We start from the raw sequence: 16,041 nt of genomic DNA, 5'->3' as shown, positions 1-16,041 counted from the left end.
AGAGCAGCAGCAGCAGCGAGCCTGAAGCAAGGGGGCTTATAACCGTGGCTGCCATAGAGAGAAGACTTTCAGTATCTCCTCATATAATCCGTGATGTATGTGTTTCTGAAGCAAGGTATAGTTTGTACAAAGAAAGTGGATATAGAAGAAGGAGTGAATGTGGCAATAAGGCACAGAAACGCATACTGTTCTATTGGTTATAGGTTTTTACTTAATGAACGGTATCAAGAATGTCTGAAGACTGTATGACGGCTATTCCTTGCTCCGCACACATTACCTTACAATACTACCGTGTGAGTGTTACTAAACCGCCCTGAACGGGGCAGAATAGCAGCTCCCTCCATTCTTCATGAACACCACACAGACTACCGAGCCTCAATCACAGCTAAAATGTTATGGGTGCAAATGCTGGAGTCACAAAGTCCTATATTTACAGCAAACGTGGTCACGGGGTGAACGGCATTTCCTCTCATTTGTTTGCTTCCTTGCATTGTTTGAGTCCGAAGTTGTCAAAAAAAAAGATCATCACGCTGGGCTTTAGATTTCTCTGGCACCAACTTGCATGGTGTGAGGATCGCATTAAACATACAGAGCAGCGTTAAAAAGCGTAATACTGAGCACTGGGTACAAAAAGTTAAAAAGCACTCACCTTTCCTCTTCTTCCATTACCGCCATCTTGGTCTTCCCACTGCCAATCCACTCCGCGCACCACTCTGGCCCCCGCAAAGATCCCCCGCGCGGTGATTTTCTTGGACTTGCGACGAGACTCTAAGAGTACACTAGAGATGGAAAAATATATTTATAGTATATCCTATCATATGAATATATACTGCGACAGAACCCCAATGTCTATACTGGAGAGGGTGTTATTACATTGCATATATAACAGAGCATTAGCAGGATAGGCAGAGTGATCTTGTAAGTATTCCCATTGTAAATATTCCCTTTCCCCAGCAGAAAGTCCTGCTCTACAGCTCTGGTCATCTACTAAACGTTATACGCCAAGTTACTTATTCATCCTAAAATCCTCTCACCGTTCACTTCCGGGAGTCGTGATTCTGTAAAAGCGATGTCTTAGGTGATGTTTATCGCCATGGTAACACACGGTGCACAGGTCATAATTGGTGCATTCTGCGCATTTCCAACGGATTCCAATAATCGGTTGCTGGCGGCAGGTGTCGCACATCGTCCCGTCGTGTTTCACACCTGTATGTTACAAAAAAATAAATAAAGAGGGTATTTATAAGAGAATGGATTTGGATTTTCCGGTCATTATGTGCACACTGAAATAAATTGCAAATATCTGAGCGTGCGGCTCTCCGGCTTTTTATAATATTTTTAATTAATATATATATATATTTTTATAATATATATTTTTTTGTATTATTTAATATTGGCTCATTAAATCACCTGCTTACCAACTAAATATCCAAGCCACAGATTCATCCTTTTTGTGTATTGTTTACAATATTAAGATCAAATGCCAGCGACAAACCACTTAAAAAAAAAATAATGCTAATTGGGTTACTGTACAAACCCCAGCATGGAGAATCCCTTAAAACCGGCTCCTCAATGGGAGGAGTTCACAGATTTATTTTTGCAAGGAATGAGCCCCCCAAAAAATGTGGGATCAATCCGGTGGGTACGGTACCTCCATACCACTGTAATATACCAAAAAGACGACATTCATAAGAAGCTCTAGACCTTCGCTGAAATAAATGACCGCCCAATGCCAACACCCCGTGGATCAAAAATCCAGGACTTGTTTACACGTCCATCAGAAAAACATGACTTTAATCTCACATCCAAACCAACACATGCTGCCGCGCACGCACACACACTAACTCATAAACAAAAGCTTTCCATATTACTTACACTGTAGATCCCCCACCTATACTTCAGGTCCATTCGTAGAAGACCCCCCAATACCTGCCATTCTTCACTCCCTTTTGGGGGCTGCCTTTACTGCAGCATTCACCCTTTTTGGTTCCCCTATTTTGACACCGTTTTTTGTTATGCTTTGTTCAGTTAACGTATATTAACCATTTGCGACAGATCAGGGCTGTCCAGCTAGCGGGCCGATGCGGATTATAAACAAGGGACCCTGATCAGACGAAGACCCTACCAAGATGCAAGCATTACAGGGTGACGCGTGCCTACTGTGAAATGCATAGGGGTTCTTCATTTGATGGCCCCTTAATGCGGTTTAATGTATACTCCACTTCAGCAGGGTTTAATGTCATCATTTTAAGCCCAGCACGGCTCATCAAATCCAATGCAAGAGTGAATTACAGCGGACGGGGAGCAGAACACACGCACCGGGCTCTACTCACTAAGGGGGGAGCTTGTTCGGGATCTTTGACATCGCTGTATCATGTATAATTAAATCAGTGAGCTTTCTTCCAAATCTTTTCACCCGCTGAGTTATGCATTATACAGGGCCAGCCCGGCCCTTCTTAACGGTGAAACCTGCTAATGCTGGCCCTTCATTCTGACTAGTGAGGTGGGGGGCTCTTCTGCGGACTCTCCGTTTAGTGAATAAAGCCCACTGCAGTCAGTATCGGCACAGTATACATGCACAGCCCTATATAAACACACACGATCGCACACCCTATCCGTGTACACCCCCGACACCCCTCTCACCGGTTGGCGCGCTGTCCAGCACTCGGAGGTCGTAGGCCCCGGAGCATCGGTAGTTGGCGGCCGTACCGTTGTCCCAGACCACCACAACCTCCTCGGGGCTCTCGAAACTGCGCACGGTGCCCACATGTCCTTCTCCGCCGTCCTGCTTCCCCCATTTCCAGTCAGGGCCCCTGGACACCCGGGCCCCTACCCCTTCCACCATGACCCGGTTGTTGCGGGAACCGCTCATCCCCCGGGAGGGATTTAGAGACCGAGGGCCCGGCTGCCTCACTTTCCGAGCCTTTCCGTGCAGCAGACAAGCGCTCGGGCCTTTGGGGAGGGCCGCTGCCGCTAGCACAGGCGCAGGTACCCGGAAACCAGGCCGCAAAGCCGCAGCCGCCACAAACTTTCCCCGGGTCTGACCAAACTAGCAGGGATAAGGCCGCCACCTCAGCCAGGGAGCCGCTCGATACAGCCGTCTGCTGGGCAGCGAGCCTGCGCCGGGGACACGGGGGCGCGCACCGCGCTGGCAGGCCCGGGGCGGAGACAGCAGACTCTCCGGCGGGTATACCCAGCGCTTTACATGACAATGAGCTCATCTGGGGCAGTGTGGGGAGGCACGTCTGCCGGGAACACGGCGTAACCTGCATTATATTCACGAAGAATTCGCCTGGAAAATACTTATCGCTGCCGTTATGTGAAAACCAATGACTTTTTGCTTAAACAACACCAATAGTAAAAAGAAAAAAAATTACGTGTTTTTATTATTATTATATCAAATAAACCGCTTCTGGGTACCTGATAACCTCCATCTATGAACACAGAACAAGAGCGCATATTATAAACCCAGAGGCTTACATGTAATGTAAAGTTTTATTTACCTGAGAGGTAGTAGATACGTGGAAAAGCTTCCCAGCAGAAGTGGTAGAGGCTGATCCAGTTAGGATTTTAAACATGCATGTAGGCCTGAGTGTGTAAGTACCTGTTTAGTGTTTATATTAAAGCCGCAAAACATTTAACTAAACCCCAATATAATCCCAGAGACGGCTCTAGAATTGTCCCGGTTTCTGGAGGAAGTCCTCGTGGCTATCACTGGCCACGGGCTGATTTTTTTCCTATGATCCCTAAAAAATAGCCGTCAGAGACTGGGCTCATTCACTAAAGCGGGAGTTCGTAGAAGCTGTGGTTTCAGCTTAGTTAACTTAGCTATACACCAAGAGATGGCCCTGTATAATGCATAGCTCAAACGAGGTAACTAAGGAAATCTCACTGGTTTATATTATCCATACATTATACGGGGCCAGTCAAGCTCTTCTTGCAGTGGAAGAACCTCATGGAGTTTATTCACTCTCTAACTTCACTATTCCATATGAAGGGCTAACACTGTGTAAGGAGACTGAAGAACTCTCACTGATTTAACTATACATTATACAGGGCCAGCCAAGCTCATCCTGCAGCAGAAACTCACAGGTCGGACCTTCATAACGTATAGCGAAGTCAAGGAGTTGAAACCACAACTCCCGGCAACTCTCCCTTTAGTGAATAGGGCCCAATATATGAGATCATTACACGGGATGCGTTCCCTTTTCATACATAGCCGGTATGAGTGAATCCCAGTGGTCACCACACACCATGTTGGAAGCGAGCGCGGATTATGGGAATAAGCCCATGTACTGAGGTGAATGCCGCGCGCCGGCCATATCTGATGTATCCAGTAGCCCCGGGGATCTGCATGTATGCCTTCAGTTACCTGGAGATGATCACAGCTGGAATGGGCACAACCCTTGTGTGAACATCTTCAGCCAACACACATTTACCTTCCAGACGGCTTCTGCATCCCATCATTATAGTCACATATTCTGTTTGCTTGTAGCCAGGCCCTGACTTGCCATCTGGCACATTGGGGTAAGTTCCCGGTGGGCCGCTGGCCAGCATCGCTTCGTACTTACCTAATCAGCTACTCCAGTGGCAGATTGGGTGTGCGGCCACTGGCTGGACATGTCTGGCTGAGTGAGCATAAACACGTTACGTGCGGCCACTCATAGCCCGTCATCAGCCGCACTTACATCATTTGCTGGCCGCTGGCCTTAAAGCACCAAGGCCACATCGTCATCCCCTGCCCTATCAGTTTATTTAGGTAGATCCTGTTCTTCAGTGCGTGGCTGCACACTATGAGAGTAGAAGTGCATGGCTTATGGCCACACGTGTCCAGTTTCCTTAAACTGAGTCACTTTTAATCCCTAGACTGGCCCTGGTGGCCCCAAGATTCATGGTACGGAGGTGAGCCCTTATAAGCACACACTCTTAATCACCATACCTCACAATTTTCTGGGTTTCACCCTGAGAACCCGGGTGAATCACTGTTTCTCTGGGTCTCCAGGTCACTGTGGGGAAACTCCGTGTCACCCACTGGTGTTTTAGTGTGTGTGTGTGTGTTAATGGGGATGTGTAGGTGTTTGTGGTATGGATGTATATGTAATTGGCATGGCAAAGATGTCACATCCAGGCTGTTTAAGGACATACACACACACACAAGCTGTTTGGGGAAATGATGGCACACACAAGCTGTTTGGGTAAATGATGGCACAGACAAGTTGTTTGGGGAAACGATGGCATAGACAAGCTGTTTGGGGGCACTAACAAGCTGTTTGGGGGCAAAGGTGGCACTGTGGGACATGTTTGAGAAGAAGGGTTGCCAGGTACTTATTTGGGCCTTTTAACACTTTTGGTTCCTGGGGTTTAATAACAATGTGGAATTCTGTTATCATTAACCCCTTCACAACAAAGCCTGTACATGTAATGGGTTTCTGTACAATCTGTTGTCCTTAAGGGGTTAAGGAACAGTTTCATATGATTTTATAAAGAATGATTTATAGCTATTTGGATGGCAAATAGTTTGATTCAGACAGGTATGTGTGAGGGGTGTGCCGTCTCGGCACAAGCGCTCAACCACGCGGTAAAATATATGATCATACCTGGGAGCTTCTGGGCTCCGGCTACCCGGAGCTTTCCCTTGCGGGACGCGGCCAGGACATCTGGGGGCGGTCCCATGACATCCGTGGGAGTCCCCCACTTAAAGGGAAAATGGGCGGGGAGCGGGGCGTGTCAAGACCCCACGACCGGGAGGATTCGGGTCTTGACCCGTAGAACCACAGAAGAAGTGCTTCACCCAGAGATCTCCAGGTCAGACCCGGAGAGTTCCCAGATATCTGTAAGTGGTGTCCATATACTTCCAGGGCTGCTTTTCATTGCCAATCCGGCCCAGTCCCCCACTGACTCGCGATCCATACTGCCCACAAAAGAGGCATAGTCCTCAAACTGGGAAACATGGGACATTTGGGAGGTATGATTTAGTAATGTGGAAATAGATACAGCTGTGCAGTTTAGATTTCTTGGAAACAAATTGCGTTGGAAGCAGCGCTCTAAAGCTGACAAGTTTATTGAACCCCTTAGCTAAATTCATCCCCCTTTTAAGGCTGGTAGAATTTATGACCTTCCACCAGACTAAACTGTGAAGAAAAAGTTAGGATGAAGAATGGGCTGGAACCTTCTGACCCTTTGGGTAGTTAAAGCCGAGCACTCCCTTCAGCTCCTTGCTGTCACCCCTTCCTGTCTGTCTTCTCCTTCAACATACATGCTAGCACACACACACATGCTAGCACACACACACATGCTAACACTCACTCTAACACACACACTTAAACATGTTTACCTCACACCTTTACCTTGCCCGGAGCCTTCTTTTATAGCACTATTATTTTATAACACTGTTACCGTAGGGTCACATAACGTTGCATTACGTGGCCCCACTGCGCTCCTGCGTCTGGGGTCATTTGTGAAGGGGGTTGCTTGCTGTGATACTCCCATTCTGTTATCGCACGTATTTATAGTATTTGTGAGTAATTACACTACGTGTCCGATAGGGGTCAGCAGAGACTCAGATTACAGTGAATGAAGCTCGTGAAATTATTTATCTTCATACTTTTTCCACATGGATTAAAACCTGATTTTTAGGATTAACTCAAAATGTTAGAACATGGTTTAAATTGCTTATTACCGACACACACAGACTGCGCCATACAATTTATTATTATATCTTTAGCCTGGTCACGTTTCCTGATCAAAATCATTTTAAAGAAGATTCCACTCTGGCATATATTATTTTTTTTACAACTTTTTACATAAGTCTTAGGCCTTAAATCATCAAATGTATTCTCTCTTTGGAGAATTGAGTCCTTTTCTTGAAAAGCGTTCTTGGACTATGCCAGCTGTCTCCAGGGAAAGTGTGACAGCTGGCAGTTATTGAATATACTACCTATACTGCTGGTAATGTATAGATCAAAATATATCTAGCATTGGGGTATATCAAGCCTTATAGCGTAATCAAAACTCATGCAGGTGAGTAACGCGTCACAGGCAGCCATGTTTCTTTGTACATTTCCAGGAGCAGCCTCCTGCTCGCAAGTAAGCAGAATATCATTAGATCTAAATATCCGTTGACCGAATCTATTTGCTTTGTCTCTGTGAGTACAGGTTACAAGTCTGACTTTTGCCCCCGTCCCCGCAGCACTATTAACATGTATGTTTTTGGAGGTGGATTTGGTGGCCTACAAACATAGAGTGCCAAAGCAGGTTCTGATAATGTAAGAACACTAAGGTCCAAGTCTGGGCACGTGTCACCATAACATGACACAGCTGGTAGGTACACCAAGCACCTTGGACCTCTCTAAGTGTGTCACTAGCCCCAGACTTTATGAATTTAACGACACTGGGGCCTGAAATGAAGCACTTTTTTATGTTTTGTATGTCTTCATGTTCGCCCTTGTTTGCTACATTGTGTATGTGTTTTATTTTTTTTGTGTGTGTGTTTATTTCACTGATATTCAGCTTTGTAGTTTATTATTTTTGAATCACAGAAAATGACCACAATGGAGCCAGATCCCCCCTGAAGATTTGACCTTTCTGATATGGTAGCCCTTGCTGCTGGCCCCCTTCCTTAGGCACTTGCAATGGTCCTTCTCTTAAGCAAAGGACCAAGAAGACCTGTCGCTCCTGCAGGCCTGGGAAAAGAAAAAATGTCGGTGCACTAAGCTAGTCCCAGGCTCAAATAATACAAATGTGTAATACGAGGCCTACCAAACAGGTGTAAGCATGCTGCAAGAAACAGTGTATTGGCTGTACAATGTATACAAGAAACAAAAACTGTCTGCTCTTCTTACCCTAATAAAGTTGGCAACAAATATATAAACATAATATAAATGAGAGGTTTTGGTTATATGAATTGGCCAAAGCATAATTAAGATCACCCGCCACGTCAAGGCACACTCTCAGGCCTGCAGGCTGAGGACGGAAGGAAGGGGTTGCATTTGCCTTCGAGGAGTGTGGCTCGGTAGAAAGAAAATATGGTGATCTGGTGCCCAACATGCCACTTAAATGGACACATTTTGGACCTTTTTCACTTTTCTACTTTTTTTCACATAAAAGCAATGACCTCTGGGCTTTAAAAAAGATAAATATCAATCATCATTAGCGTCCTCAGTAAAATACTACCGTACTGTGAATGACCATATTCCAGGTTTGTGCCTTGTTTTGTAGTACCTTGGCTCACCCAAAGAAAGCATCACAGCCCAGTCCATGCAATGCGGAGCCTTAAAGGTTCTGTCCCATTTACCAAATACATCTTAGTAGATCTGTCATTAAATTATTTCTTCTGACTGTTTAACTGCATAAAAAAAACACAAGTTGCTACGGCAACTTTTATTTTCACTTGACCATTAATTATTCCCAGCAAAATTTCACATTTTTGTAATGGTTTGGCCATTCAGTAGTACTGCAAATAATGTATTCAATGTAGCATTTAATTACAAAAGTGTTAGAGAAAGACTACAACCATCAAATGTATAAGCTGGTTCCTTTAGATTACTCTGGCCCAACACATCTCCTGCCACTGCCAGCCAGCTCCAGCACTTACTGACCCCCCACCGGAGCGCCACCTGTGTGCATGCACGGAAATCTCTTCCTTTGATTTCAGTGCAAATGCTTTCCGACCACTTATTGACCTCTTCGAGCTGCAACCTCTCCTGAAGATAAATGCTTAGGCTTGAATAGTGCATATGAAAGCAGTTTAAAGTACTTTAATATATAATATTTGATGGATATTCTGCTTTTAACCACAGCAAAGTAGGCAGAGCACCTTTAAACATGGTTTTTATAGTACCGATTTGTTAGTTTTTGGCTCTGTAGGTTTTTGTATTGTGGAAAAGGAACCAACTCCCAAGGAAAGTCACTGACGGAACCTCAGACAGAGGCAAAGGAGACGGAACATACACAGAACCTGCTGTGCAAAGTCTGTGTGCTAATTCGAGACACAGTTATTATGCCCCGTGCCGCTATTAGTAAGAAGGACTATAAGACCGATACGTGTTTCCTTTCCATCACCATGCTGTATGTTGAAATTGCTTTTTAATGTGATGAGAACATCAATAAACATGTTTTATTTATACAGTACATAGAGAAGTACCCTGTCACGCATATTAGCTAAGTGACTACTAACAGACATTCAGTGCAATATTCATCTTAGTAAAACTTTTTCTTTGCGGCCATCTGGATCAGCTGGTTTAGAGATATCTTGGAACTTTTGGACTCGATGGACACATCATTGTTTCAACTTTACTATGTATGGCTGCAATACAGATCAACCTTTGTAATAGCAGGAGCAGTGCCAGACTAGTAAAGTAGAAAGGAACACGATACCTTATCTACACTTTTACGTACATCGAGTTCTGTGATTCAGAAACTCTGCTACTGATGGTGGACGTCTGCTTTCTGAACTGGAGAGAAACGCAGCCTATTATTATTATTATTATTTATTGTTTTATATAGCGCCATCAAATGATCAATTACCATAGGAGAAACTGAAGTGAAAGGACTATGATTATTCCAATTTAAATTATTACCTAGTCTAATATTTTGATTCTTTTATTATTTATGGAAAAAAATAGTTATTACACTTTACAAAATCTATGGAATGATTGTCCTAAGCCATTCTATAATTAGTAATGCATACATTGGCATCCATTCAGGCTACCCACTGGAATAGTAATTACAATAAAATCAAAAAATATATAAAATGAAACATGTTTGTATCTTTTGTTTAAATTTGTCCCTGATTGTGGAAGTTCCTCCTCACCAAACTTTGTATGGATGCACTGGAGGCCAGCCATGCTGGAACAGGAAAGTGCCTTCCCCAAACTGGTGCTACAAAGTTAGAAGAGTAGCATTGTCCACAATGTCTTTATACACTGTAGCATTAACCCTTTACTGAAACTAGGGGCCTAGCCCAAACCCCGAAAACAGCCACAGACCATTATCCAGAGTTTGGTACCTTACAGTAGGCAGTTTGGAACTCTGCAGCGAGTGATGCTACAGGAGACAAGCAATATTTTGCACTAAACCAAAAAAAAGTATAAGTTAGGATAAGAGATGATTATTTAGGACCCCAGAACACTCTTCTCAATGTATTTGTCAGCATTAATAACGAAAGTGTTAACTGTGTCCTATTAAAATGTATTTTGATATTCTTTCCCTTGTTAGATGCTACTGACCTTAACAAGTTTCCCACAAACTCTCTATATTGCCGCTTATCGCTGCTCCTGTTTTCTCACACCCACACTATGCCTCGCACACTGAAAAGTCCTTCTTTGCATGCTGTGTCTGATACAAGGAAAGTATTTATGCGCTCTTTAGTAGAGTTCAGGAAATCATAGCCTTGAAATTTCTCACGCATTCTTTGATTTTTAGCCTTTATGGTCAACAGGTATTAATGTGAATCAGCGTTCATGAACATGGCGTTGCAAGGGCTTTAGCGTGTTTTCAACAGCTTCGCATCTTTCTTACAAGGATTTTAATATCGCTCTGACAAACGCACTGGGGCTATTTACTACATAAGCTACTTTTGTAGCAGACTATAAAAACCCACTTCACTATTATATACCGTATTGGCTCGAATATAGGCCGCACTTTTTTCCCCCACTTTAAGTTTTTAAAGTGGGGGTGCGGCCTATATTCGGGGTCTAGCGCCCGACGCCCGGGACATGCAGTCCCGGGCGCCGGGCAGGCAGCGGGGTTAGGATACAGATCCCCCGCAGCGGTGCAGGGGACCCGTATCCTACTCCCCGATACGCTCAGACAGCCTCCCCTGCCAGCACTTCCCACAGGGGGGGGTGTGGTGCCGGCACGGGAGGTTGTCTAAGCGTTTTACCTCTGCCCACCCCCGACTTACCGGAGCAGACTCCCGGGTGTCTTGCGGGGCCGGCGGGAGACATCTACGCAATACGCGTATGCAACTTCCGGTACCGGTACCGGAAGTTGCATACGCGTATTGCGTAGATGTCCCTCGCCGGCCCCGCAAGACACCCGGGAGTCTGCTCCGGTAAGTCGAGGAGGGGGGGGGGCAGAGGAGGACAGTGGCAGCATATCTCGGGGGGGGGACAGTGGCAGCATATCTCGGGGGGACGACGACAGTGGTAGCATATCGGGGGGGGAGGAGGACAGTGGTAGCATATCGGAGGGGGGAGGAGGACAGTGGTAGCATATCGGGGGGGGGAGGAGGACAGTGGTAGCATATCGGGGGGGGAGGACAGTGGTAGCATATCTCGGGGAGGGAGGACAGTGGTAGCATATCTCGGGGGGGGAGGACAGTGGTAGCATATCTCGGGGGGGGGGGGAGGACAGTGGCAGCATATCTCGGGGTGGGAGGAGGACAGTGGTAGCATATCTCGGGGAGGGAGGACAGTGGCAGCATATCTTGGGGGGGCAGAGTGGCAGCATGTTTTTTTTGGTGCTTTTTTAAAGAAAAAAAACTTTTTCTTTTAAAAAGCACCAAACTTTTAGGGTGCGGCCTATATACGGGGGCGGCCTATATCCGAGCCAATACGGTATATATTGCTTAGACAACCTGTGATGGGATGTTCTTATAATGACAAATACGTCACTTTACAATAATGTGACCATATCTCTCACTTTTACTGTAAGCTGTTTTGGTGAATCTGTAACGATGCAAATGCTTGCCAAGAACAGACAGCCAGTTCATAAGCCATCCTACGGTGCGTCCTGCTTGGGAGCATCTCAAGGTTATGTCCCCATTCCAAGGACAGTGCAGACTGATATGTTGATGAAGATGTGTCTCTGTAACGGCACAAGAGAGCTATAACATGAAATGCTCCCAGGCAATGAAGCGGTTGTCCTCTCAGATTTGTACTCTATGGTATTCACCCTTCAGGGATCTCTTAGGGCTCACCCCAAGTGTAAAGGTGAATCCAGACGTGGACCTCCTTGCTCTCTTGTGCCTAGAGGGATACCAACTGCAAAAATACTAAAACAATTGTATCAGTCCTCAGTAAACCACAATGACATTTGGAAATGGCAGTTTAGGGAAATAAGAAAAATCTAGAAATATATGTGACAGCATAAAAACCACTTTTAATAAAATCACAACTGTCAGGGCCCTTGTGGCTAGACTCAGTTGCTTAATTGACCAGAAAAAAAGAAATACCAAGAAATATATATAATAAAACATATAATATAACACTCCTAATCAATATTGGTACACGGTTCAGGCTAAATAAGTACGGTATAAAGTCCCATATAAGAAAAACCTATATTTTGTATATAAAAATTGTATCCAACTAAAAACTTTGTAGCAATTGTCCTGCAACATAAATTTGTATCAACAGTGTTTCAGCACTGAATAATTCAAAACATCGTGCTGATGGTATGGATCCCTTGGGGTAGGCAGTAAGCACTATGTCTTTATAGAATCACTGGCCGATACCAACTGGACCGCACTGACGAGGCCCATGAAGGCCAAAACAAATATCTGGAGTGGTTGTTTCCCTCGTGCAGGGGAAATTTGCCTCACATTTCATTTCTGGACTGCCCCTGGGGCAATCAGACTGATGTTGATGGATGTTTTTCCTCTGTAATGGCATAAGAGAGCTAAAATGTAAGAAGCTTCCAAGTGGGACGGATGGTAGGACAGGCTATGAAGTGAACGTGTGCTCTCGGTGAGTGTCTCAGATCTGTTTTGTATGGTGAATCTGTAATGAGTAAACTCAATAATGATGTCAATATATGCATGATAGTGGAGTGTCCACTTTAAATTGCATCAGCTGCCTTCAGCTGAACATATCTCCTGCTTGCCATAGCACATGTGTGGAGTACTCATTACCAGCTCAACAAGTCTAAGGAGACCCCCCACAGACTATGGATGGGCAGCTTCTCCTGAAGGTAAATTATATTTTTATTTCCCTACAGGTGACAAATGCATTAAAGCACTTACAATATATGCAATCTTCATTGGTTAGACTGTATTACACACTAGACTGCTCTTTAATATTTTTTTTTTAGATATTCCTGTAGATATGCAGTGCCATGATGGAAATGCCAACTGGGTGCTCTGCTTGAAGCTCTGAGATTAAACATGTGCCAGGGAGAATGTGGACTCTCTAATTTATAATTAATTTGTGATAACATACTCTTTGCGCCACTGGACCTTCTTGGTCTATCTTTGGCACATTGTACTTTGACTGATGTATATAGTAACCTCCAAGATGCAGTTAGCTTTTATCACTAGATGTACTATGTCCTCTGTGGATATTACACGTGAGTTGTATCTGTATAGCGTGGTCTTGTCAATTAAAATAACTACATCAACTAGTAGAGAAGAGGATTGTACATGTGTTCAGAGTTTCTCTGGTGCCCTCCTTGTTTCCTAAACATTTCATCCATGTTTGTTTTCACTGTGCCTGCGGAGCTTTACACATTAGACCTCTCCAATGTTAACGTTACCATCAGTGACACATTTACCTAGGGCAGCACCCCCAGCCGCCACCTCCATGGCTGTTGTCTCCACCGTGGAATGCCGTGGTATGCCATAATATCCTGGCACTCCGTGACATAAAGACAGTGTATGAAGGCTGTGCCAGTTCACCAAATCCTCCGTGGTCTAAGTGGGTCAGTTTGTCCCAGGCTAGAACACATTCCTGATCGTGGTTATCATGTTTTACTTTTCTTAAACCAGATCTTTCACGTTTCCCAGATCCTACGTTTTATGTATCTATCCACTAAATAAGCTCATCGATTAGTGTATATGGATTCAAATAAACAATATATACTAAAAACACACCTTATGCCTATTCTATGTGACCATGTATTTTTACAGGATCTTCACAGGATCTTCACGATTAGATCTTGCTGATTGCCATTGATGGTTCAGGCAGCTTTTGTAAGGGAGAGTGATGAAAATAGGAAATTGCTCAGATAATGTTGGCCCTGCCATAGGCTGCCACCAATCTCAGCTTCCATGGAGTGGACATTTACACTAAATATCTCCACTACAACTGCACTGATGCCCACTAAAAGCAATGGGCAATTATTATTAATGACTTTCTGCTAACACTTCCTCTTTGAATAATTTCCCATCATGTATGTTGGGCGAAAGACTTGAGATTATGCTTTCAGAAACTTTTCTTATTACATGCGGGTGCTGCTGATTCTAGGGGCCATTTACTGAATTAGAAATGAAAGGTGTCTTTGATGTGAGTTGGATGGAAGACAGACCCCTTTTATGATTAGATATATAATTGCTCGCAGTGTCTTAGTGTTTTAAAAAAAATATGGAAATAAAAGCACAGCACAATTAAGCAATAAAAAGAAGATCGAAACAAACATAGGGATGTAGAGGTTTATTTTACCGGGGGAAATTAATGCAAACACAGGGGCAGTTCAAAAGTCTTCAGAAAGGGCCAGTGCATGTGAGTATGTGTAATTGTGAGTATGTATGTGTGTTAGCGCGAGTTTGTACGTTTGCGTAATTGGGAGTGTGTGAATACATGTGCCAGTGCGTATTAATTAATGTGCTTACAATGTGCTATTGACTATATACAATAAATAAGAGGTAATAATTTACAGTCAGAAATTACTTTTATTACTGAGGCATAACAGTCGCCTGCTGGGATTTGTTATAATACATCATTTGGATCTAGAATTACAGCTGCTGTCACATTGTGTGTTCTAATACCAAGACATAGGGGTTTTGTCTTGCCCACTTCACAATGAATTATAAACTTCCCACCCCAGTGGGCTTCTGCTGCAAGACGCGGGGGTATAATGTAGACCTCTGCAGTCCCTGTGCAGTCCCTTTTCATTACAGGAAGACTTCTTCACTGCGTAAAGCGAATGGTTTCTTATTGTCCCCTGTCCTTGGTGTCAGGATATCCTGAAATGTTGCACTTCGTGAGAAACAGAAGCCCTCGTCACAAGACTAGATTGCAAACACTAGTGAATTTTGTGGATTCCTTTGGGTATGTAACTCTTTACACTGTAACTTGTTTTTGTGTAACTTGTTTGCTGTATCTATTCTTTAAGGAAATCTGTGAGATTGTACTCACCGCATGACAACTTTATTGTAGGAACGTTCAGTCCTGAGCGATGCTGAGCACAGAAGCTGTTTAAAGGTAACAGGTATTCTATTACATATGAAACCTTTGTTAATGCTACACATGGTTTTTACTTCTGACAGTTATGATATTTGGTAACTTATAGGACACCAATCAACCAAGATATGTTCTTATGTTTAGACAAAAAACTAGTATTTTAAGTATTAAAAAATAGATCAGAGTGAGACGGAGGTGTATACTGGCTTAGTGGAGCAGGTCTGGGGGCAAAAAGGGAGCAGCTGACACTGCTGGGCAGTCAGACATCTCGTGGGCTGGTTTGATGTTCTCAACTGGCCAACTTATACTGTACCCCTTCCATAGCATGCAGTATTCAGTTGCATATTCTTTTGAGGCAATCAATAGCAGAAAGGTGCTCCCATTCAAATCAATGGGAGCACCCTCTGCGCATGCTCATAGGGGTCTGAATAGGCCCCTGCTGACAGCATTCACCAAGCCTTTGACAGAGCTGTCTGGCAGTAAGTATTAGACTCATGCATTCAGATTCATACAAATTTCACTAAAATTTGAAAATTTCCTTAATTGGCACAAATGTTTGAAAAAGAGGTAGGGAGACATTGACAGGGAGCTTGAGTGAATGAGAGTAAGAAAGAGGGTTAATATTAGAGATAGTAAGAGTGTGAGTGAGAGTGGGAAAGCAACAAAATGCAAATAAAAATGATGAGCTCTCTGCTTTGTTTTTGTTTGTGTCATTGGGCTTCCTCTTCGTGTTCAGACATCTGTACCAATTAATGAACTTTGTAAATTTCAATTAAAGCCGACCGTTTACCTGTCCTTGTCTCCTTTTTCGCAGCTCTGCTTCTTGACTCTTCTTGTTCTTCTGTCTTCGTACAATTCTCACTGGTATCAGTGTTTTGGGAAAAGGGCAGAACCTCCATGCACACCCTCTACGCCGACTGTTTGG

The 16,041-nt window shown here is 44.0% G+C and overlaps 1 protein-coding gene across 2 annotated transcripts in view; it reads right to left on the bottom strand.

The window, feature by feature from the left end:
- MIB1 (MIB E3 ubiquitin protein ligase 1) overlaps window positions 1-3,200 on the bottom strand; it is a 28,130-nt gene extending 24,930 nt beyond the window's left edge. Inside the window, exons 1-3 of one of the 2 annotated variants that reach the window (XM_053466416.1) lie at window positions 2,644-3,200; window positions 1,035-1,206; window positions 650-779 (exon numbers count right to left, since the gene is read on the bottom strand). In XM_053466416.1, the coding sequence (XP_053322391.1) occupies window positions 650-779; window positions 1,035-1,206; window positions 2,644-2,872 (531 nt within the window). In that variant the 5' untranslated portion in view covers window positions 2,873-3,200. The remainder of the gene's footprint in view (window positions 1-649; window positions 780-1,034; window positions 1,207-2,643) is intronic. The other variant, XM_053466415.1, reaches the window with a different exon arrangement.
- Window positions 3,201-16,041: the final 12,841 nt, after the last annotated feature.

This window comes from Spea bombifrons, chromosome 5, assembly GCF_027358695.1.
Source record: "Spea bombifrons isolate aSpeBom1 chromosome 5, aSpeBom1.2.pri, whole genome shotgun sequence".
NCBI classification, from domain to species: Eukaryota; Metazoa; Chordata; class Amphibia; order Anura; family Pelobatidae; genus Spea; species Spea bombifrons.
This window is presented reverse-complemented; position numbering and strand designations above follow the sequence as displayed.